The 26,072-nt window shown below is 47.2% G+C and overlaps 1 protein-coding gene across 1 annotated transcript in view; it reads left to right on the top strand.

Annotated features, from left to right (window-relative positions):
* The window catches only part of TMEM108 (transmembrane protein 108), a 93,985-nt gene that overhangs the window by 59,321 nt on the left and 8,592 nt on the right, over positions 1-26,072 (top strand). Inside the window, exons 2-3 of the mRNA XM_068119396.2 lie at positions 2,499-3,272; positions 5,481-5,626. Coding sequence (XP_067975497.2) covers positions 2,499-3,272; positions 5,481-5,626 — 920 coding nt within the window. The remainder of the gene's footprint in view (positions 1-2,498; positions 3,273-5,480; positions 5,627-26,072) is intronic.

Below are 26,072 nucleotides of genomic sequence, written 5' to 3'. Positions count from 1 at the left end.
AAAGGTGGGAGCGGAGAGGAAGCCGTAACCAGAGGTACTCCTGCGGGTGAGGAGGAAAGAGAGCAGTGCAAGGAGAGTGAGGAAGAGAGTTTTTGACAAAGATAGCCACCCCACCACCAGGCCGAGGCTCAGGTCTATCATACCGGAGGAGGGAGTAACCAGGAAGAGATATTAAGGAATCAGAGACATCTTGAAGGAGGAAAGTCTCTGTTAAGCAGATCAAGTCTGGATTGTCAGAAGCAACCTGTATGGAGAGATCAGGTTCTTTTCTTTCTTTCTTTTTCTTTTTTGTTCTTTTTTGAATCTTATATATTTTTTCAGAGTAAATCTTCAACCGAAATTGCTGATAAAAATGTAATGTCACAAACACAACAAATACATTTGTGCAAAATAATTGTTTGTATAATGATTGGTGTAAATCTGGACAACACAGCAACTCAGGTACAGTCATTACCCTCAGCTAAAACGAGCCCGTTCTTCAGTAACGACGCTTGGTGAGGGGAGCGCAGCGAGCCAAGCCAAGCTAGTATATATATATACATATATACAGTCACCTGAAAAAGTAAGTACACCCCATGTAAAGTTTTGCCTTTTTCAACATATTTCAACATACAGCTATTTGATCTTCATTTCAACAATATAGAAAGATAAAGGTGATATAATATAACAAATATCATGAAACATTTACATTTTGTAGTCCATTGTATAATTTAAATAAACATAAATGCAAATTTTGCATGTGGAATAAGGAAGTACACCCTTGGCTCTAATAGGTTGTATCGCCCCCTTTGGCAGAAACAACCTCAAGTAGACGTTTCTTATAACTGTCTACCAGTCTCTGACATCGACTGGGAGAAATTTTTGCCCACTCCTCCATGCAGAATTCTTTCAGCTGTGCGATGTTTGAGGGGTTTCTTGCATGCACAGCTCGTTTCAAATCCCCCCACAACATCTCGATGGGATTTAAATCCGGGCTTTGACCTGGCCATTCCAGAACCCTCCATTTCTTTCTTTTCAGCCATTCCTTGGTGGATTTACTGGTATGTTTAGGATCATTGTCATGTTGCAAGGTCCACCTTCGGTTGAGCTTCAACTTTCCGAGAGATGGCCTCACATTATCCTCAAGCACCCTCTGGTACAATGAAGAATTCATAGTGGATTCTATGTTGGTGAGCTGAGCAGGCCCTGATGCAGCAAAGGTGCCCCAAACCATAATATTTCCACCACCATGCTTTCCAGTTGGTATCAGGTTCTTGTGGTCAAATGCTGTCTTTGGATTTCGCCAAACATGTCTTCTGGTACTGTGCCCAGATAGCTCTACCTTTGACTCATCTGTCCAGAGCACATTGTTCCAGAAGTGCTGGTCTTTGCCTAGGTGTTCATTGGCAAACTTTAGTCTTGCCCTGATGTTCTTTCTGGACAGCAAAGGTTTCCTCCTGGCACACCTCCCATGTAGATCAAATTTGTGCAGCCTCTTTCTAATGGTAGACTCGTGCACTTTGACATCAACAGTGGCAAGAGCTACCTGTAGGTCCCATGATGACATTCTGGGATTCTTAGAGACTTCTTTCAGCATCTTGCGGTCTGCTCTCGGGCTGAACTTGCCGGGTCGGCCCGGCCTGAACAAGTTGGCAGTTGTTTGGAATCCTCTCCAGTTGTAGATAATCTTCCGGACAGTCGAATGATTGATTTCAAATTGTTTGGAGATCTTTTTATATCCCTTCCCAGACTCGTAGGCATCTATAACCTTCTTTCTGAAGGCCTCAGAGAGCTCTTTTGATCTAGGCATGGTGACGCCGCACACTTCAACAATAAAGAGCAAACCAAACTAAATGTCTGAGGTTGAAATAAGGCAGGTTCCTCCAAGATCCTCTCTAACGATGTTCTAATCATTTGCACCTGAGCTGTTGCACCTGATTCCAATTTTAGGTGTTTGAAGTAGTGATAAATGTCGGGGTGTACTTACTTTTTCCACATGCAAAATTTGCATTTATGTTTATTTAAATTATACAATGGACTACAAAATGTAAATGTTTCATGATATTTGTTATATTATATCACCTTTATCTATCAATATTGTTGAAATGAAGATCAAATAGCTGTATGTTGAAATATGTTGAAAAAGTCAAAACTTTACATGGGGTGTACTTACTTTTTCACGTGACTGTATATATACGAGTCTAGTTTTGCTACCGGATAGTGGTAGCCATAGGGTAAGAGTCAGGGGTGTTCACCTGAACAAAAGCCTTGTCATATCAGATTTATTTTGGGTTTTTTTCCAAGCCACAAATGCTTCTGTCTTGTCTGTGAGATATATTCATTACCTCTGACATATTTCCCACCGTTGAAATTGGCAAATTATATTATTATCATCAGTGTATCTATATTCAATGGTGGAAGCTTATTGGGTGGTTGTTCCAAATGATGATGATGATGATGCTGATGATGCTGATGATGATGATGATGATGATGATGGTGATGATGATGTGCCTTTCCAGCTGTTGCACTGCTCTTGCTGTTGGCGATTCTGCTACTTCTTTTCGATAATGCAGAAAGCTCGATGAGGTTGAACTCAAGTGAACACCCTAATGAAACCATCGCCAGTATGACTGTTCTCCCAAGCATCTCAAAAGCAGCCGATGATGAGACACAAGATCGATGGGACGATGATCTGCGCTTTGTTCCAGAAGCATTTTCCACTATAGTTGGCAATGTACAGTTAAATGAAACTTTTGCTCAGCCATATTCAGAACAGAGCAAAACTGATGTGTCCGTGTCAATAACTGTGCTGGAGGACGTTGCTGGGAGTTCTTCAGAAGACAACAAAGATGGATTTACGAGTGTTCCACAATCACATTCAACTCTCGTTTCTACATCAAGCCATGATGTGCCTGAAGCTAATGAAACTGGACATGGTATCAACAAAATTGGACAAATCGCCAATGAAAGCAGTGATGTGGACTTTTATACAGCTGCCAATGAGAGGGCCTCGGGACATGCAACTGTATTGAGCTCTCGGCTGGCAGAGCAGACGTCAGAATCCTCAATTTCTGACCTTTCCACAGCTCCAGCCCAGACCTTACTCAGGATTTCAGGTGGGCCAAGCATGCACTCACCCTTAAATACAGCAGCATCTTCATCAATGGAGCCCCAAGCACTTTCCAAAGCCACATCACACACAGAGGGCTCTACGAGCCCCTTCCGATTGCTCCTCCGACGTGTAGATATGGCTTGGATCGTCTCTGCTGCCACAGTCATCCTTGCTCTGGCTGGTAGGTTTCAGCAATTATTTGAATTACATTATACATTACATGTCCGCAAAGGTTTAATTGCTATTGAATGACGTCAGCCTCGACAAAGTTATATATACCTATAAAAGGCAAAAAAAAAAAAATCTCTGTCTCTCTCTCTGTTTCTCTCTCTGTCTCTCTCTGTCTGTCTCTCTCTCTCTCTCTCTCTCTGTCTGTGTCTCTCTGTGTCTCTCTGTCTCTCTCTGTCTCTCTCTCTGTTTCTCTCTCTGTCTCTCTCTGTCTGTCTCTGTCTCTCTCTCTCTCTCTCTCTCTCTCTCTCTCTCTCTCTCTCTCTCTCTCTGTCTCTGTCTCTGTCTCTCTCTCTCTCTCTCTCGCTGTGTGTTCTATGCACAGTAGGGTGGTTCTTGAAAATTAAAGTTAAAAAAGTCATGCTCCTAACACTGAATTTTTTTTTGTATGTATGAGAAAACCCTTATGCTGAAATTTTATGCCATTTAGACTACATTTAGGGGTTGCACACGGAGTTTGTATTTTCACATATTTGGCTCGCATAAATGTTTGGAGTTGATTATTTATTATCCACTGCTATACTTGTGATTTTGACCATTGTAGTTGACCTATGACCTTGATATGTACTGCACATTTTAGAGTTGTTTTTAAGTTAATTGAATACAGTACAGCTATATTCTGGTGTATGCAGTTGCACTCATTGAAGAGTACAATCGTCTCCTGACAAGGGATGAACAGCAAACCCAGTATCTGCTTCAAGTTGTGATAGAACATCGCAAGAAGTTTCCCGATTGCAAGAAATCAACGCTTATCGGGCACAAACATTGAGTGGCTGGCAACCATGAGTCACTGTGCAACCCCTAAAACTTGATGTATTCAAAACATATTTCACCGGCAGACTTTTTACCTCAATGTCAAAACAAGTAAAGGTTAGGAGTAAAACAATTCAAACATAATTTTTGCCTTATGTAGCTAAGAACCACCCTAATGCACGGCCACATATTAAGTTACAAACTCCAAACTCGGGGTACAAATACATGATTCTGTGGGAGGTAACAGGCTATGTGGCCGCAGCCTCATGTGGAAGTGTTTCGGGGGGTATGCGGGTGTCAGAAATTTTCTATGTAAATTTGTACTGTGTAGTGCCATCTGGTGGTGACCAGGGTATTACAATACCTATTTTACCTGGGCAACGCTGAGGTTAAAGCACTCTTCGTAAATTTATTTTGGCAAATGGGACGACGAATTGGTCTGCCAGCGAAGTGACAGGTAGACTCCGCTAGCTGATAATAAAACAGAATAAATTGTTGTCGCAACCTCAAGCTGAACAAGGTGACACCTCTTTTTTGCTGCCACCTTTTTAACTGAACTGGACTACCGTCCAGTTGAGTTCATCACATACTGAATCCTCTGGCGTCCGTCGTCTGTCGGCGTCCGTCGTCTGTCATCGTCGTCGTCTGTTGTCTGTCGTCCGTTAACTTTTCGATGTTAACACTCCAGCGTCCACAAATATCAACCAATTCTGATCAAACTTGACATGCAGCATCCTTACCCCAAGGACCAGGTTGGTATTACATTTCAGCCCGATCCGTTGAAAAATGGCGGACGTAGGCGACCATTTTGTTTTTGGTCATTAAAACGACGTTAACACTCTAGCGTCCACAAATATTAACAGATTTTGATCAAACTTAGAATGTTTAACCCTTACCACACAAGGTAGGTTGCCATAGCATTCCAACCCGATCCGTCACAAAATGGCCACCATAGGCCGCCATATTGTTTTCAGCTCCGAAACGACGTTAAGACTTTAACGTCCACAAATATTTATGGATTTTGATCAAACTTGGTGTGTGAGACTCTTACCACACAAGGTAGGTTGCTATCTTAAGTCAAATCTAGTACAGACAACTGACCTACTTTAAAGTTGTCCAGTCAGTTCAGTTGAGTTCTGCTTCCCTGGAAGCTCTAGTTTCTCTTTGACCTCTGTTAAAATGATAGGTTTATTAGTTATTTGATGTGCGTGAGTTCATGCGTGTGCACTCACAGTTTTAAAGTAGAGCGTACGACTGACTGTTCCTGATCTTGATTCAATACTGCAAAGTAAATATTTAATGTAACAAAAATTTCTCGCATTTGCAGTAAGTGAAGTATGATTAATTGACCACATTGCTTTGTATGAAACAACCTTCTCATGTAACTGTCTTTTCCTTAAACATTCAGTGCTGGGAGGAGTTGTTTGTGTGTCCCGTCGCAAAAAAGAACCTGTGCCAGAGAACCTCAGCTACTGGAATGAAGCCATCACACTGGACTACTTCCGCCATGCTGTGCAGCTGCCCCAAGACTCTGGGCATGTCCCCCAATCAACGGTGAGCACACTGTAAAGGAGCACATATAGTTAGTTATGAATTTAGATAAAGAAGTGGTCAAGGGGGAGGATAGAGGGGAAAACTTGAGAAAAAGGAAGGGAAAAGAAGCTGGTGGATTGTGGTGAAAAGGAAAAGAGATTGGAGGATATATGGACGAGGGGTGTAAATAAGGGGATAGAGGAGTGTCAGAGCAGTGAAGTGAGAAGGGAAATAACTTTTGCAGTAGATTTGAGCAAGGGGAGGGAAATGAGATTATTTAGGAGTGTAGGAAAATTGGGGAGAGCAAAAGAAGTTTGGGAAGAGAAATGACCAAGAGAAAAAGAAGAGTATTGGAGATGTAGGAAGAGTGGGGAGAGCGAAAGAGATTTGCAAAGAGCTATGGAGAAAGGAAAGGAAGCAACAGAGCAAATTGAGCGTATGAGGAGTGGGCAGGGTAAAACCTTCGCCATATTTGCATATGTAATAAATATAATTATTTCCCCAAGCCTTTAGTTAAGGTGGGCAGCTACATTGGATTTGTCCTCTTTGGTCCTGTATCCTGAACCCTAAATTCCTCTTAATTTAATACCACGTATGAGTTCCTTCAAATAAATCTTGTTTCAGAGCTCAATTTGAGTCGTCATGTAATTTACCTCCGCCACCAAAGGCTGGATGGAGGTTGTTTTCACCTGTCTGTCTGTTTGTGAACAGGAAATCTCAAAAAGTTATGGACAGATTCAGACGAAACGTGGTGGACAGGTTGGTTGTCCGACAAAGACAAATCGGTTAGATTTTGGTGAAGATCCAAATCTAGATCCGGATACAAAAACTTTTAAAAACTCAAAGTGATCTTTCATCTTTGAATGGTAGAGCCAAAAACGACATATAGCATGATAGTTCAAAAAGTTGTGGATGACTTATGACAAAACTTGGTGGATGAGTTGAGTAAGTTACAAGAACAAGCCAATTCGATTTTGGTTCAGGTCTGGATGCATGACCAGCCTATCAGTGGGATACAAAATGTAACTGTTCAGGCTGGCAGAGGTATGCTCTCTACCCAGGGCCGTTTTAGTTTTTAACAGAGATCGAGGCTCATGGAAGAGCTGGATTACCAGGGATGAGAGGAATACACATCATCAATGGAGCTTAGAGGAACCATCAGAGGCAAGGCAAGGAACAAATGGATACGAAACATATGTAGGGACCCACTGCAAAACATGACAAGGGAACAGAGAGAATAACTAGAGAAAGGACACATGAGCAAAGAGGAAAAGCCGACAAAAATACTACACGTGGAAGAGTGCAGGTGGACTGGCGAGAAGATATATGTGAAAATGCAGACATAAGGATCCTGACATTCGTGGGGGATACGTTATTGGAGACTGCCGCAAAAGTCAAATCCACAAATGTGGGGGCATTGTTTCAATAGGAAAAGGGGGGATAGGTTCCCGGCGGTTCGGAATTCATCAGGGAAAATAAAAAATCCCGTGAAAAACAAGGAATACGTCCGCAAAAAGAATGTCGAATTGTGGAGTTGTGCATGAGTGGCTTTATGAGAGCCGCATGGAAGATCCTTTTATAAATGTAATGTGCACAGCTGTTGGGAAATGGTTTATGCGTGGCTGGAAGTGATTTTATGCTTGCCGCGCATGGAAGAAGCTTTTAGAAGTGTCATGTGCGCGGCTGGTGTGAGTTTTATTTTTTGCACCCGCAAAAAGCCGCAAATACGCAGGGCACAGGGCCGCAAATGTCGAAGCAGGTCGCACTTCATCAGCCGTGAATACGCAGGGCCCACAAACAACCCCTACCCCCCCCCCCCCCCCTTCCCGTCCTGTATGCCTCCTCAGACCCCAATTTTTCTAATGCCTTGAACAGACATTGCTACATCACGGGTGATGAAGGTTGTGGTGAAGTTTTATTGAAATTGTGCATGTATTTTCAGAGAAAAGAGCAAATACCTATTTGGGGTGGTAATCCCCGAGTGGACCCCTCACGGCCCGATTTTTTTTAATGCTGTGATCAAACTTTGGTACAACACGGGTGATTAAGATCGTGGTCAAGTTTCATCGAAATAGTGTGTGTAGTTTCAGAGAAAAAAAGCAAATTCCTATTTTGGGGAGTCAAAACCTGGACCCACTTTGACCCCTGGTAGACCCCCTTAGACCCCGAATTTTTTAATGCCGTGAACAAACTTTAGTCACAACACAACAAATATAATTTCTGCCAAATTTGGTCGCAATCCCATCAGCGGTTTCGGAGAAGAAATTTCAAGTGTATACGGACGGACTGACGGACGGACAACGTGCCATCGCATAAGCTCCCCTGAGCTTCGTTCCAGGTGAGCTAAACATTAATCTCCCCTGCGTATCTAAGGAGTTTTAAGCTGAAACTCACTTGGTCAAGCAACAATGCAAACATCAAACATAAAGTGGGGCAGATGCACTGCTCAGAAGAGGGTTATAAGAAGATTTCAAAGCCACTCATTATTCCCTTTGAGTCACTTTGAGTCGCTGAAATCCATCATTAAGAAGTAGAAGATGTATGATACTGTTGCGGATCTCCGACCTCGGCTCTCCCCTTATCAAGGGGGGGGGGGGGGTGGTTAATCTCCTTGTCTTTTATTGTAAAGTATCTCGACAAACTGCGATCAATTGTCGTACGCGTTTATTCACTCTGCCGATCAAGGCCCGATTCACAGCAGCGCCATCCGAGCTCTGGCGTAGGGATCCAACCCGGTCCCGGTGTAGGGATACAACGGTGAACATTTGCACTGCATACATGACATCCTCCCCTTTAAGTCCAAAATTACCAAGAGCAATATACGTGCTAGATTTCCAGAATTGACATTTCAAAAGCAACATTTCCAAAACATGTGAAAATATGTGTGCAAACGGTTATGAGAATAATGAAAATACGTGAAAATAGAACATGTGTCAACGTGAAAAAAAACATCTTCAAAGATTCAACCGGTCGGGTGCTTTTCTCTCACGCATTGAGCGTCGCGGTGTACCAGTGGATACAGAGTCCGAGGTGATTCCTTTGGGTCGCGGTGTACCAGTGGATACAGAGTCCGAGGTGATTCCTTTGGTCTCCACGAAGGGTGTAGCGTTTGCAGAGGTTTTCGGGGCATCCGAGCTGGCTGGAGCGGCCACGACGATCTCCGGCAGTGGCGGGTCGAACTGTTGTCCTGACTGTGACGGTGCTACAGGCTCCATCGACTCACAGTGACGGTAGGTTATGTGGTCCTGATGTCGACGAATTTCGCGGCCGTCCTGCAGGCGAATCACACTGGACAGTGGACCTGGCTTCTCGATGATGTCTCCCGGTAGCCACGTCGCACCTGCACCAAAATTTCGGGCAAACACTGGATCTCCAATGTTGATACATCGACTGTTGGACGTCTTATCGTGCACCAACTTTTGATTAAGCTGGCTCTGATAAACATTTGATGATATGTCTGGTTTGAGATTGTCAAGTGTCGATCTCAAGTGTCGTTTCATCAATAACTCAGACGGAGCTGCACCGGTTGTTGATTGTGGCGTGATGCGGTATTTGAACAGGAGACGAGACAGCTTTGTTTCCAGGGTTCCCTCCTGAAGTTTCTGCAATCCGGATTTGATGATTCCCACGGATCGTTCGGCCAAGCCATTTGAAGCCTGGTGATGTGGGCTGACAAACTTATGTTTGATGCCGTTCCGACGTGTGAACTTGGCAAACTCGGTACTGGAAAAACACGAACCGTTATCACTCACGATCATCCTGGGCAGACCATGAGTGGCGAAACAGCGTCTGAGTCTTTCGATGACAATGGCTGACGTAGTACCACGCGTCACATAGGCATCAATCCATTTTGTGTGCGCGTCCGTAATTATTAGAATCATGCTGCCGTTAATAGGCCCGGCATAATCGAGATGTAGGCGATGCCACGGTTCGCTGGGCCATTCCCAGGGATGCAGTGGCGCTTTCGCAGGTGTATTCCGGGTGCTCTGGCAGGGGTAACAATGTCGAACATGATGTTCGATATCAGCATCAAGATTCGGCCACCACACATAGTTTCTGGCGAGTGACTTCATCTTCACAATCCCGGGGTGACAGTCATGGATTTCATCCATGACCCTGGATCGCAGATTTTTCGGGATCACGACACGACATCCCCAGAGTAGGCAACCATTTTCCACGCTGAGTTCGTTTTTACGTGCTTTAAAAGCCGCAAAATCTGGGTCACCCTCAGGTAGCAAATGCCATCCAAGCTGTACAGCCTGGACAGTTCTGGACAGAACGGGGTCTCGTCGAGTATGAGTGCGGATCTGGCCAGAATCGACAGCACAATCTTCCAGATGATCCATCAGTGCGATAATGGATCCTGGTGTAGGCGAATCATCAACGGATTCTGGAAGGGGTAACCGACTCATGGCATCTGCATTTGTGATAGACGAACCGGGCTTATAACATATGGTGTAGTCATAAGCAGCGAGAAACAGGGACCAGCGGATGATCCTGGGCGGTAGTGTGTCAGATGTCGCCTTAGTTGGACCAAACAGACTGATCAGCGGCTTGTGATCAGTGCGAATCGTGAAATGATGTCCAAGAAGGTACTGGCGAAATTTGCCAACGCCGAAAACGATTCCCAATCCTTCCTTGTCAAGTTGGGAATAGTTTTTCTCTGCCGGGGTCAACGTTCTGGATGCAAATGCAACCGGTCTTTCTGTACCATCAGGCATCACGTGCGATAATACACTCCCCACTCCATACCGACAGGCATCGCATGTCAGCACAAGATCCTTCTCTGGATCAAAATGAACGAGAACATTGGACGTCTTATCGTGCACCAACTTTTGATTAAGCTGGCTCTGATAAACATTTGATGATATGTCTGGTTTGAGATTGTCAAGTGTCGATCTCAAGTGTCGTTTCATCAATAACTCAGACGGAGCTGCACCGGTTGTTGATTGTGGCGTGATGCGGTATTTGAACAGGAGACGAGACAGCTTTGTTTCCAGGGTTCCCTCCTGAAGTTTCTGCAATCCGGATTTGATGATTCCCACGGATCGTTCGGCCAAGCCATTTGAAGCCTGGTGATGTGGGCTGACAAACTTATGTTTGATGCCGTTCCGACGTGTGAACTTGGCAAACTCGGTACTGGAAAAACACGAACCGTTATCACTCACGATCATCCTGATCCCATCCTCGTCGCCATGTAAAGTATCTCGACAAACTGCGATCAATTGTCGTACGCGTTTATTCACTCTGCCGATCAAGGCCCGATTCACAGCAGCGCCATCCGAGCTCTGGCGTAGGGATCCAACCCGGTCCCGGTGTAGGGATACAACGGTGAACATTTGCACTGCATACATGACATTTATCTGGCCGACGGGATCCGGGAGTTATGACGTCACTTCCGGACGACGTTAACTAGGGTTGTAAGCCATCTTCTTATTACCTACTTATTAACGCCGCCCAGTAAGCAAGGAAATAACTCCCACTCAAACCACGGATATTGATGGGATATGCCGAGCGGATAGCAATCCGCGATCCGAGCTGTTAACAGGTGACTAGACCTGATTCGAAGTGGTTGCGATCGTGCCACGCTTACCCAATTAGAGAAAAGACTGATGCGATCGGATGGAGAGGAAACCAGGAAAATAGGAAGAACAGATGGGTTAATTAATTATGTACAGAGAAGAAGAGGAAACGAAAGGAATATACAAGAAAGAAAGAGGAAGGAAAAGCACACAGGGCAGCCTTAATTACAGTCTTATCTTATTCCCTGGACAAACGGGCCCGTCTCACATACAGACACTCACACGGGGATTGCAGATGGTAGGTTGATGGTCACCAGCGCGTCCAGGCTCCAGTCCAGCTCCGGTCCAGGCGGTGGAAAACCCGGCAGGCAGCTCTTCATATAGTGTAAAGCGAGCGGACACTTATAATGACGGGGGGGGTGGGGGGGGGGGGAGGCTGGTATACTGCGTACGTACTTTGTGCACTACCCGAGCCAAACGCCCCCTCTCCAATGTCCTGCTTTGGAATCCCAATGCCAGCGAGCCCTCTGTAATCACGACAGTCCTCAGCGCTTTCCACAACGATCAGTCCTGGACGGTCCTCTGTGAGAGTCCTTTCACAAGCGCATATATTCTCGAGTCCTTTCACAAGCGCATATATTCTCGAGTCCTGTTAGCGCAAGCTTCCTCGGTAAGTCCTCAGCGAGAGTCCTTTTCACAAGCGTGCTTCCTTATAGTCCTGTAAAAGGGCTTTGTGCGCTGGCTTTTATAGGTGAAGCCAGCGAACGCTCTGCGAGCCCCAACCACGCCCTGTCAGGCGATGTCACTCCAGCCCTGGTTGGCTGGTTATCGCTTACCGGCCCCGCCCTGATGGCTGGGTGACGTGGCCACACCTCCTCCTTGGTGCTCCGCCCCCTTTTCCGGGCTTCACCTCGTGGCTTATGACAGCGTTGAGCGAGCTCACGCTCAAAGGCAGCGAAGGCTGCTGCTGCTGGCCAAGGAGCGTACCAAATTGGGAGGGGCCATGGGGCACAGACTGGGGAGCGCGCTTAATGGCGTCGCTTGGAGGGAGGCTGCAAAATGGACGAGGGGACATACTCTTATTTGATTGACACAACGCAGATTCAACTATTGGAAAATGGCCTTACCTAACACATACTAAGAAATAACTGATGTCCTATGGTGACCTACGTGTTGCTTGTGGCCTATCTATGGGGTGCTACCTTTAACCTTTAATGATGTCATATTTACAAGAAGTGTGGGTTCTCAAAACCGCAACAATACCACACAGACACTACCCAGATCAGGTCACCGATCTAAACTCAGCAGCCGGGTTAGCAGGAAACTGGTTTGGGAAGTCACTGTAAATCCTTCAAGCTTGCACCCCAAGTGGTTATAATGACAACTATTTCCGGGATCAAGAGGTCCTTTGGGAATCATGCCAGATCAAAGCAAAATAAATGGTTAATTTTCTATAAAGTAACACGACATTCATGGCAAAAGAGTTTGCTTAACTTTTGGAATGGTTCATCTCAGTTTTATTTTTATTTGCAAACATTTTTAATGAAATGATTAATCATTTGCATTTGTGTTCTTAAACTTTTAAAAATGTCCCTTATGAATCGCGAACTGCAGGGAACCGATCCCCCTTTTTCCCATTGAAACATTGCCCCGATGTTTGCGGATTGGACTTTCGCAACATTTTTCAGGAACGTATCACATGCAAATGTCGGGGACTTCAAATGTATATATATACTAGTGCAAAGCCCATCAAAATGACGTGTTGGAACAGTTTATTTGACGGTGCAGCCGTGTGAGCGTGCCAAAGTCTGGAGCCTGGGCCTAGTGTCAGGTGTGCTTATATCTTCTTTATTTATTAGATATCCTACAGACGTAAATGAATACTCGGTTTACTCTGCGCACTTTGCACGTTCAGGGAATGTCACCTCCTTCTTGGTCATTTGGGTCCTCATGGTCATTTGGGTCATTTGAGTCTTTTGGGTCCTCTGGATTTTTGGGGTCCTCAGGTCTTTTCGGTCATCTGGGTCTTTGGGGTATTTTGGGACATTGGGGTAATTTGGGTCTTTGGGGTCCACTGCACCCTCAGGGTCTTTAAGGGTCCTTTTGGTGTTTTGGATTGACATCCTACAGACGTAAATGAACACTCCGTTTACTCTGCGCACTTTGCACGTCACGTTCAGCGAATTTCACCTCCCTACGCCATGCATTTATTGTAACTGGTACACCCGCAGACTCCGGGAAGGGCAGGAAGGGCCATTCCTCTTTGGGGTATATAGATTAGAGTCGATCTCTGGACGGGTCTCCAGAACATTGGGTGTGTGTTCATTTACCAAGTTTCTTGTGAAGAGATCGCCAAGTGGTTTACGCATTTGAGCAAGCACTCCATTCAAAACTGTTAAGGAACGGCTGGCATCAGGGCCTGGGCAGCTCACCATCATAGAATCCACTATGAATTCTTCATTGTACCAGAGGGTGCTTGAGGATAATGTGAGGCCATCTGCGGAAAGTTGAAGCTCAACCGAAGGTGGACCTTGCAACATGACAATGACCCTAAACATACCAGTAAATCCACCAAGGAATGGCTGAAAAGAAAGAAATGAAGGGTTCTGGAATGGCCAAGTCAAAGCCCGGATCTAAATCCCATCGAGATGTTGTGGGGGGATTTGAAACGAGCTGTGCATGCAAGAAACCCCTCAAACATCGCACAGTTGAAAGAATTCTGCATGGAGGAGTGGGCAAAATTTTCTCCCAGTCGATGTCAGAGACTGGTAGACAGTTATAAGAAATGCCTACTTGAGGTTGTTTCTGCCAAAGGGGGCAATACCACCTATTAGAGCCAAGGGTGTGCTTACTTTTTTCACATGCAAAATTTGCATTTATGTTTATTTAAATTATACAATGGACTACAAAATGTAAATGTTTCATGATATTTGTTATATTATATCACCTTTATCTATCAATGTTGTTGAAATGAAGATCAAATAGCTGTATGTTGAAATATGTTGCAAAAGTCAAAACTTTACATGGGGCGTACTTACTTTTTCACGTGACTGTATATATATATACGTATATATATATACATATATATATATATATATATATATATATATATATATATATATATATATATATATATATTGTTACGGACACGACTTAAGATGTTGTGATGGGCCGAGCGGAATGGCCGCCGTGTTCGCACAGTTTACCCGATTACACTCGAACGTTGGCCAAATCGCGCTACGCTAAATCAATGATGGAAAGGACACAACGACTGGGATAAATGAAACGACGCAAGGGGTACAGTTCTCAAGACCTCCGGAGGAGGATATAATTGGTGGGGGAGAAAAGGGGTAGATTACAAGGTATGAGGTAAAGCACAGAAGAGATAGGCACTTAGACACAATCTTATCTATCCCAGACAGACCACAGACAAACGGAACAAGACTGACTTACACAGGGATTGATGGCAGGGAAGGACAGGCAGTCGATAGCGCAAGGTGCACATTGGCTCAGGGACAGGATACAGCTCAGTCCAGTCCAGAGATGCGGGGCGGTGTCACAGCGCTCGGAGGTGGCGTCCTTCTCTGTCCAAGCTGAGAGCGCATCTGACGTCACCTCCCTCTTCCTGCGCATGCTCAGCGGGAGTGACACGCCCTCGGCTCGTTGGCTCCGCCCCAGATGGAATCGGTCCGCCGCTTCTATTGGGTGCGGGGGGTTACCGGGCTCCGCCCTTGACGAGGAGCTGACAGCGAGCCCCTACGTGGTAACCCCGTCGAGCACATGCTCGATGGCGGCTCGTTGGAAAGGCTTGGTGCCCTTTCAACACCCCCTACCAACCAAGCCGGAGTGAGGACGCACACTCCCCGCGCCGCCGCCGCTGTTGTTGTTGTTGTTGTTGTTGTTGTTGTACCATGAGGAAGAGCTGCAGGGAGGTATTGGGAGGTCCTAAACTTCCTAACGGTGCCATACAATCACATTCTGGTGCAACGAAGAGTCAGAATTAATGGAAACGAGTCCTTAACTGACATAGACTAAGAATAACTAGCAAGATGTCCTATAGTTGTCTACGTGAGATGCGGTGGACCTGGATGCGACATTTAATGGGGGAAATAGGGGGAGGTCGGGTCTACAGAGTGTTGTTTACAGAAAATGGGACTAGGGAATGGGGGATTGGGGATAGTTGGGAAGTATGGAGGAAATAGGGGAATATTTACAAGCGGATATGGATGGATGCCAATCTCATATCCGCAACATTGCACCCTTCTCTACCTCGGGGCGTCCCGACCCGATAAATTTTTACTTACTTTAGTGTGGCACTCAGATGTAGTCCCCTCTACTATTAACTCAACCCTGAGTGCGACAGTTTTACAGATGTTCACAAATGAGTAAATATGTCCCCCTGCGACGTTGCACCCTTCTCCTCACAGAAACACACCCACAGGATAACCGAATCGCGGAAAGCATCCTCAAACTAAACATACAGCCGGTAGGGAGCATTATTTACACAAGACTGATATTTACACTACGATCCAGGACCTGTTCTTTGAGGAACACATGCAGATGTTATGCATAGAGAGAGAGCACGCATGCCAGCATCGATACACCAACCCACGAGTGCCCTGTGGCCCTACGGCCTTTAATAATGTGCAGAGCACCCCATCCAAGCACCAAAAGCACCACCCCATACACACAGTCAGCACCATCCGGTGCACCAATAAAGTGTTCAATAATCACCGGTGGTGTCGCAGCCGGCCGATGTTCTGCCGCTGGTCTTGCCTTCTTGGAGTGCACTTGGCCTTCTGGCTTCTTTAAAAATAAAGAAAGGCGCCAACCGCGTCCATTTCTAAATTGTGGCCGTCAGGGGGGCCAACTATAAGTGGTTCACCTGTATGGCATAGGTGCCACGTTGACCCAGAGGTCCATCAACGGGTGGTGCTTGCCCGCAAAGAACTGTGCTCCATTGTGGGCGGCCACCAAAATTGCGGTCCATATGGTGTATCGATCCAGGCAGCAAGCAGCGAAAGTACAGGCCCACAACTGCGGAGCCAGCACCTCTCTCTCCTCTCTTTCCGCCCCAAAGCCAGATCCTCGGAGGTGGGAGACAAAAGAAGACAAGTGAGTAAGGTGGTAAGGGCGCAAAAGTGCATGCAATGTAAGGTAATGCACACTGGGGGCACATGGGAACCAGGTGAGACAGGTACGTTCCTACCGTACGCCCCCCCCCCCCCCACCAGGTAACCTACATTGCCCCTCCCTTACCCCTTACTGTATCCACAAAACACAACACTACCCATAAACATCTACTTTACACATCAACAAACGTCCCAACTGTCTTCCCCGTTCCTCCCATAAACCAAATTCGTCTTCTCTCCCTCCTAACCAATCAAATTTGCCATTTCCAACTCTCATCAAAATTTGCCATCTCCAACTCAACATCAAAATTTGCCATCTCCAATTCATCATCAGTCCCTCCTAGGGAGGGAGAGATGGAATCACCCCAATGTCTCATCCACGTCGTGATGCGTCTCACCAATCCACAGCAATTCTCATTTCCTGCAACACAAAACAAAGAAAACACAGGTGTGGAGTCATCATCACCACAGGTAAGTGGCTGCGTATGGTGCGACAGGTTCATCAATCCTAACTATTTCCTAAATGACTTTAACAACTTTACACTACCCGGGGTCTTTCTCCGGCCAAACCATTGGCCCTCTTACACTATGGGTTCTAAAAACCAATTCCCATTGACCAAACTGTGGTGCTTTTCAATTTGGGGTCTCACTCCCCCGATTCATCTCCCGGTGCCCTCACACAATTTCTGGGCCGCGACGTGTACCTCTCCCAGCGGGTCTACCCACCTGCACACCTCCACCACTGCAGTTGCCTCCGAGCTTACCTGCTCCTTACCCTAACCTAACTACCTGGGGAAGGCGCTCTCCCCACTCGGTGCCCTCTCTGGCACTGGGCTACCCGATCCACACCCGGGATCCTCAGGCACCCACTGACACTAACGGCTCCCAGAGCCCACCTGCGGCCTCACCTGGCCGACATCCTCACAGTGGTGGAGTGCCCAACCAACTACACACACTAACAGGCTACACGCCCAGCCATTTCCACAACACTAATGCACCCATCCACAATACCATTCTGCAACCGCACCACAAATGCCAATATCCAACCACAATTTACCTATACCCTCTACCTAACACTTACACTACCCGCCCCGGGTACTCGTGAAAGGGGTCCACTCTTCCCCCATCCACACCTTCGCACCATGCACACCACTCCGTACCACTTACTCCAACTCTCTCCACACCACTCATTCCAATACTCCATGTATTCCACACACCTGTACTTGCACACCTGTGCTCTCATACTTGGTGCCGCCTGCACCCTTCTCTCGCCCAAGCGCATTCGCGCTGATCCACAACACTCACTACTCATACACTGCTCCACACACCTGTCCAGTTCTCACACAGCATCATCTCATCTAACTACTCCCCTCTGAACCTTACGCTTCCCAGTCGTCCCTTTAAACTATTGCGCTCCCTCATCATTATCATCCACACTAAACTACCTGCGTCCCCACTACAGGTATCAGTCACTATCTAAACCTTAACGTTACCTAATGTCATCTTCGCTAGATCCCTACACACAATATCCTAACCCACCAGGGCTAGTTTTCACTGCCATACACCCCATAATCTATAGCGCATTTGCCCCACGTTTGTGAGGGATGACAGAGTTGCCATCCCACCACATCGGGCATCTCCCACTACCAATTTTGCACATCAAATTTCAACAAATCAAAAATTTGCCAATCACTACTCATCATCTGCCAATCATTACTGCCAATCCTTTGCCAATCATCAAATTTTGTTTTTTTCTAATTTTGGGTCCAAAACACTAACCTCATTACACAGTCTACTCACTAATGCCTCTCGGTGCGCCAATTCCTGTCCAAAGCCCGGCTTCGTAAAGCCGAGCAATGAATGCGGATTGTTTGGTGCCAGCGGCTGGATACGTCCCGCATTCGGTGCAGGGAAGGAGGTTTACCCGGGCCGAGATCCCACGCACCATCTCGGCACGGAGCCATCCCATGGCCCGATCTCGACCTGCCGGAATGCCTCAACAAAAAGTGGTCGCCATGACGACCCTTCCTATCGGGCTGCCCGCTCCGCCTAGTGGAGCACGGACGCGGCCGTTCAAAGCGAGGCCCAGCGTGTATCGCGTACGGCGGTCCTTTCGAACCCGCCGTGGCTCGGATCCCCGCTGGTTCTCGCGGCACGCGAAGCCCGGCACGCCCCGAGGGCCCGATTCGGCTATAAGTCGCTCTAACCGCTAACCCGGTTACCGTCGATGCTTCACCTGCATGCTTACACGCATACGCTACCCCTTTCTTGCTCATACCTCCAGCTGTTCCCATGCTCCTCGTACCTTTCCTTACACACCTCGGTACACTCATTCCACTCACAGCCTTGGTCACACACCTGACCACCGAACACTTTGGCACACATTCGTTGGTCGCACACCTCACCAACACACCTCTTCGCGCCCCTTCCTCGGTCACCTCCTCTGTGACAATCACAGGTGTGCTTTCACTCGCACACCCAACCACGTGCCTCACTACCAATTCCAGCGTGCATTCCCACACACGCTCTACCATTCCAGGTGTGCTTCCTTTCTCACCTGTCACAACCAACTCACGCTCCGTGTCACTCTTACTACTCTCACCCTTACTCTCGACAGCGCACTCTTTCCTCATGCACCCGTCCGTTACACACCTTTCTCGCGCACACTCTCCCGTTACACCCTCTGTAACACTCACCACAGGTGTACACTCTTCCTTACTTTTGACAGCGCACTCTTTCCCCATGCACCTGTCCGTCACACATCTTTCTCGCACACCCTCTCCCGTTACATCCTCTGTAACACTCACCACAGGCGTGCATTCTCCCTTTACACCCTCCGTAACACTCCTCACTACGCGCTTCCATGTGCTCCCTCGCACACGCGCTACGACCGACTCACTCTCGACAGCACCCTCACTCCTTGGCACGCACTTTTTCCTCACACACCCCAGAGTCGGACTTTCTCGCACACCTCCTTTTTCGCACACCAGACCTGTCGCACACTTCACCAACGGCCTCTCATGAACACCCGGGTCCATCTCGACCCCCAAGCTTATTAAATCACCTGGCGCATCATACGCACGACCATATTGGTCACCACTTACACCGGGTCCTCTTCCTCTTCGCTTCTCCTCCATCACCTGCGAATCCCTCATCCGGTTAATGAGCACATCATCACGATCCGAACACAGACTTTGGACCAATTCTTTTACTTCCTCCTTTATCTCTTTCTTATCCTCTCTCCGTCGCTTCTTAATTTCGCTCACCCCTTCTTCCACTTCTTCTAATTTCTGCTTCACCTCTTTTATTTCCCGGTGCGTCTCCTCAAGCTCGTCCTCTAAGGCCACCTTGACCGTTTCTATGTGCGTCCTCACCTGCCGGTCCTTCGTCTCCATTACCTCTACCACCTCGTCCAACCTCGTTGTCAGTCCCTCACGTACCATATGACATTGCCTCTGTGTCGCTATCAAGTCATTTTTTATGTCGTTTTGTGTCGCTTTTAACCCTCCTAATACCGCAGTGTTCCTTTGAACCTGCTCCGTTAGTCCTTTTTGTCGATCCGTCAGCTGTTCCACTTCCAGCGTCAACTCCTCTATACCACCTTGCAATTTTACAGTCCCCTTTCTCACCTCCTTCTCCATGCGCTCCTTACAGTGCCTCACCTCCTCGCGCACTCCTCCGACCTCCTCACTCACACCTCTTCTGATCTCCTCTCCCATCACTTGCATCTCCTGCCCAGATGCCACCCTCATCTGCTCCATTTCCTCCCTGTGAGCATCCAATTTAGTTTCTACCCCCATTCTGACCCCCTCTATCTGCTGCCCCATTTTTTTAACTTCCCTTTCCGCTTGGTCCCTCATGTCCCTCAATTTGCCTTCCATACTGTTTTCTAACCCCTCTAACCCCTTTTTCATCCCTTCCATTTGATTCTCTTGAGCGGCCATTCTGTTTTCTACCCCCGTTAACCCCTCCTGTATTTCCCCTAATCTATTGTTTAATCCCTCTATTCTACTCCCTAACCCTCCGATCTGGGCCCCCATCCTTTGTTCTAACCGTTGGCTATTGGCCCCCATGTCCTCCCTCAATTTCTCGCTATTGGACCCCATCCTTTGTTCTAACCGTTGGCTATTGGCCCCCATGTCCTCCCTCAATTTCTCGCTATTCTGGGCCATAAGGGCCTTCATTTGTATTAAAAAAAGGTTCAAATCTACCAGCGGCGCTGCTAGGGTCGCGGGCGCGGTCGCCGTAGCCATCTGCGAGGCGCCATTTTGCGCGCCCGTAACCTCGTGCGCGGGGACGCCATTTTGCGAACCTGCCGCCCTCGCTGCTTCGCTCTCCTCATGTCCCTCAATTTGGTCCTGGATCGACCCTGCCTCACCCTCCTCTACCGGAACCCAGCCGTCTTGATCTGCCATAGCGCGACTTTCAAAATTCGGGTTTTTATTTTAAAACAAAACAAATTTCACACTGCTTGTAATTTTGAGCGCGTTAAGCGCGCTTCGGGTCCAATCCCACTTCCCGACACCAATTGTTACGGACACGACTTAAGATGTTGTGATGGGCCGAGCGGAATGGCCGCCGTGTTCGCACAGTTTACCCGATTACACTCGAACGTTGGCCAAATCGCGCTACGCTAAATCAATGATGGAAAGGACACAACGACTGGGATAAATGAAACGACGCAAGGGGTACAGTTCTCAAGACCTCCGGAGGAGGATATAATTGGTGGGGGAGAAAAGGGGTAGATTACAAGGTATGAGGTAAAGCACAGAAGAGATAGGCACTTAGACACAATCTTATCTATCCCAGACAGACCACAGACAAACGGAACAAGACTGACTTACACAGGGATTGATGGCAGGGAAGGACAGGCAGTCGATAGCGCAAGGTGCACCTTGGCTCAGGGACAGGATACAGCTCAGTCCAGTCCAGAGATGCGGGGCGGTGTCACAGCGCTCGGAGGTGGCGTCCTTCTCTGTCCAAGCTGAGAGCGCATCTGACGTCACCTCCCTCTTCCTGCGCATGCTCAGCGGGGAGTGACACGCCCTCGGCTCGTTGGCTCCGCCCCAGATGGAATCGGTCCGCCGCTTCTATTGGGTGCGGGGGGTTACCGGGCTCCACCCTTGACGAGGAGCTGACAGCGAGCCCCTACGTGGTAACCCCGTCGAGCACATGCTCGATGGCGGCTCGTTGGAAAGGCTTGGTGCCCTTTCAACACCCCCTACCAACCAAGCCGGAGTGAGGACGCACACTCCCCGCGCCGCCGCCGCTGTTGTTGTTGTTGTTGTACCATGAGGAAGAGCTGCGGGGAGGTATTGGGAGGTCCTAAACTTCCTAACGGTGCCATACAATCACATTCTGGTGCAACGAAGAGTCAGAATTAATGTAAACGAGTCCCTAACTGACATAGACTAAGAATAACTAGCAAGATGTCCTATAGTTGTCTACGTGAGATGTGGTGGACCTGGATGCGACATTTAATGGGGGAAATAGGGGGAGGTCGGGTCTACAGAGTGTTGTTTACAGAAAATGGGACTAGGGAATGGGGGATTGGGGATAGTTGGGAAGTATGGAGGAAATAGCGGAATATTTACAAGCGGATATGGATGGATGCCAATCTCATATCCGCAACAATATATATATATATAATTATATATATATATATATATATATATATATTTATATATATATATATATACACACAGTGCGTATTGTTACGTGCTCCTCTCCAAACCCGGGTCACGGTGTACCTCCGGTAAGCCAAACCATCTGGTAAGATGTGTTATTCTGTATGTCAAAGATCAATGGTGAAACCACACCAATTGTTACCAACAAACAAGTATTGTATTAAGGTCACACAAGAATAACAGTACAATAACAATATTAATCAATTGTACAACCAATATATCATTCCTTTGATGGTACCATCAGTTTCGTACAATGTAACTCACTGTGCTCCAAGTGAGCGAAAAGAACATTCCTAATGTCTCTATCCCGGCATCAAGCCAAAGTCGATCCACGCTCCAGTGATCGTCAGAATGATGTTTTATCGAGACCAGAATCCCACTCGGTTGACAGTCACACTGCCAAAGATGGGCAAAGGTGTCCTCAAGAGGCGACTGGGAAATCACACCTTCGGGTATGGACGTTCAACGGCTCCCAATTGGCGAACCGCAAATTCCCACTCAAAATCCACGTCACACACACACACCAGGTTAACGTCTGGATGCGGTGAAATGGTTGAAGCGATGTGAAGAGCCTTGAGCGATACGAAATCGGGCGCGAGTCAAAATGGCCAACTGGCCCATACTCGAGATGTAACGGCACTCCAACGATTCTCTTCGGAATCAACCGCAAAACCTGTCACGCATGTTTATCTGTCACAACGATAACAACTCTGTCGCAGGAATCCCTTTCCCAGGAAACCCAAAGTTCACTCGTGACCCCCGTTCGCCAGCGTTTGCTCAAGACCTCAACGCAGCTCGGCTCCTTCTCCGACCTCACTTGCTCCGCCTCCTTTTCCTCTTCTTCCTCTTCTTCGTCCGGTTCCCGATCCGGTTTCCGGTTTCTTTTAAAACACTAACTTTTTTTACCTTTTGAAAATAGTACAAAACAAAATAGTACAAATAGTATCTCTATTTCACTTAAACGATAAGAATAATAGTACATGCAACCAAAAATGTTTACAGTGGATGAGAACCACAACAACAGAAGTGACGAATCCGTAACAGTATTTAAAAAAAGGTAATCCGAATTCAAGGGGTTAATATGAAAAGGTTATTCATTTTGACAATTTACATGTGGTTTACTAATTAAGAGGAGATCCTGAGCTTTCCATTGATACCTTCCATGCATCATTGCTGTCACACATGACCGAGTACATGTTCATTGAAAATGACAAGTTCAAATCGGATTTTTCCAAGTTTGGCTAATCGATGCAAGTCAGGATAATTGGTGCAAAATGAACGTCAGATGTGAACTTTTCTCAGGAATGATTGGCCTTTAAACACCCACACCTTCAACATGTCCACCTATCCTTTCAACACGAAGCTCACAGCGGCGGAGCATGCCCTGAACTGCCCGTCTCACCATAGCCGGGTCATTGCGCAAAGCATCCACTTCATGTCGAATACGGCCCTGCAATTCGTCAAGATCACGGGGAGGAGTTACGAACACCTTGTTCTTTAAATGTCCCCAAAGGAAATAATCACATGGTGTGAGGTCAGGTGATCTTGGCGGCCATTCCACTGCATGGTTGAGGGTGATGACTCAGTCTCCAAAGAGTTCCCTCAGTCGATCTCAGACAGCGATAAGACGATGTGCTGGGGCGCCGTCTTGGGCCCACCAGAGATATCTGAAGACACCACGAACCTGTCGCTCAAAGTTCTCCTCCAGCTGCGGTAAAACTTCATCATTGATCATCTGCAGATACCTGTTTCCATTGACATTCCTTTGAAAGAGAAATGGTCCGATCACCTGACCACTTTCACAAAGTCCCAACCAAACAGTCCACTTTTGTCGATTCATGTTGGTGTCAAAATTAAATTCCGGGGGTTGTCCTGTCGGTGCATATTCAAGAACATTATGGGTATTGACCTTGCCGTCCATGGCGAAAGCAGCGTCATCGCCGATAACGAGATACTGCAGGAAATTGACATCTGCTTCGCAACGTGCTATCAACCATCTGGCAAGCACCAGCCTCCTGGCAAAATCCCCTGGCGTAAGTTGATGCCGGATGTGAATCCGATATGGATGTTGGATTGTTGGTGGAGGTCCAGTCTTGTGATTCAGTTGAATGTTGCCAAAGGCAATCCCGTCCCATTTCGTCTTGCGCTGGTATCCTGAGGATGCTCCAAAACTTGCTGCCTTACTGCTGCAAAGTTCATTTACGATCGCCCAGTGAGCCTCCTACCAGAATTCTCCTTGTTGCGGTTGAGGCTGGTGCCATGCTCTTGGTATTTTCTAACATTCGCCCAGATGGTTTTGGCTGCTGGAGGCTCCTGTTCTGGGAAACGTTCCCTGAACGCATCACGAGTTTGCTGCAAACTTCCAGTTTGGTGAAAGGTTGTAACCATGAAGGTCCGCTGTTCAGTCATAAGTTGAACAATCTTTTCAATGACTCAGACTGTCTCTAAACCCACACAATATTTGCAAAATATTGCATTCACTTGCATTGTTATTGCAAATTCACTTGCACTATCCCACTTGCATTGCTCGGCTTTTCGAAGCCGAGCTGTGACGACAATGGATTTCCGCACCGAGAGGCACGAGTGGAGTAGACGAATAGCCATAGTGTTGGCGAATGGTAGCCTTACCATTCGCTTAAATTGGGGCACATGAGCTATAGATTATGGGGATGGCAGTGAAAACTAGCTGAGGGCGGGCTAGGATATTGTTAGGGATTTAGAGATGACAATAGGAGACATGAGATTTAAGTAGAGACATTTGTACTGGTAGAGGGGACGTAGAGAGATTGGGTGGATGATAATGACGAGGGAAGTGCTTAGTGTAAGGGAAGACGGGAAAGCACGAGTATTAGGGGAAATAGTTAGTTAGTTGATGCTGTGTGAGGATGAGCTTGAGTATTAGGCGCAAATGAGGAATTGAATGAAATTGTTTGTGGATGAACTTGCGCAAATGAGGCATTGGTCGGGGATGACCAGAGAGAAAGTGTATAAGTGGTGTATTGAGGATGTGTGTAAGTGTGTTGAGTGATTGACTTGCATGGTGTGCAAGTGGGGAACAGTTGTGTGGAATAAATGGTGTGGAATGAGTGGTGTGGAGTGCATGGTGCGAAGGAGTGGATGGGGGAAGATGGACCCCTTCACGAATACCCGGGGAGGGTAGTTTAAAGTTAGGTAGAGGGAGTAGGTAAATTGTTTGGATATTGACATCTGTGGTGCAGATGGTAGCAAGGTGTTGCTTGGAGGGGTGCATAAGTCTGTGGAGATGGCTGGGTGTGTGGGCTTAATTGGTAAGTATAGTTATTGGGGCACTCCGCCACTGGTAGTCTGTCGGCCAGGTGAGGCCGCAGGTAGGCTCTGGGAGCCAGTTAGAGTTCAGAGTAGAGTTCAGTGGGGCCCGAGGATCCTAAGAGAGGACCCGGGTATCCCAATGCCAGAGAGGGCATCAGAGGGGTGAGAGAGCCAGGAGGGGCCTTCCCCGAGTTAGGGTAGTTGTAAGGAGCATGGTAATCTCGGGTGGCGACTTCAGTGGCGGAGGTGCGCAGGTAATTGGACCTGCTAATGGAGCCACACGACCCAGCCCCGAAATTGTGCGAAGGCACAGTAGTGAAAAATGGGGGGAGTGAGACTCCAAATTTGGGAGGCACCACAGGGTGGGTCAATGGGAATTGGTTTTTAGAACCACATAGTTTAAAGATGCCGATTGGCAGGGCATGACCCCGGGTAGTCTAAAGGAGTTAATGTCAACTAGAGTATAGTTAGGATGAAATCTCTTCACACCATCCACATCCACTCACCAAGGTGACAGGGCTCCACACCAGGTTTTGCAAATGTTTGGAATGAAAGACGCATTATGACGGAGTTTGACAATGTGTGTATTCCATCTCTTCCTTCTTGGGAGGGATTGGATGACGAATTTGGCATAGAGGGGATAAAAACGACAAGACGTAGAGACGAATTTGTAAAGTGTAAATACGGGGAGGGGCAAGGGTAGTGAAGGCTGACATGGGGGGGTCACGAACGGTTAGGGATGAGCTTTCTCCGCTCACTTTCCCGTGCTCCTCATGTTGCATTGCCTTGTATGATGTGTACCCCTGCGCCCTTTCCCCCGCTAAACTCTCTGCTTTGT

This window comes from Myxine glutinosa, chromosome 6 (genome assembly GCF_964187855.1).
Source record: "Myxine glutinosa chromosome 6, kmMyxGlut1.1, whole genome shotgun sequence".
In the NCBI taxonomy this organism is placed as follows: Eukaryota; Metazoa; Chordata; class Myxini; order Myxiniformes; family Myxinidae; genus Myxine; species Myxine glutinosa.
The sequence above is the reverse complement of the archived record's forward strand: the minus strand, read 5'-3'. Positions and strand labels throughout refer to the sequence as shown.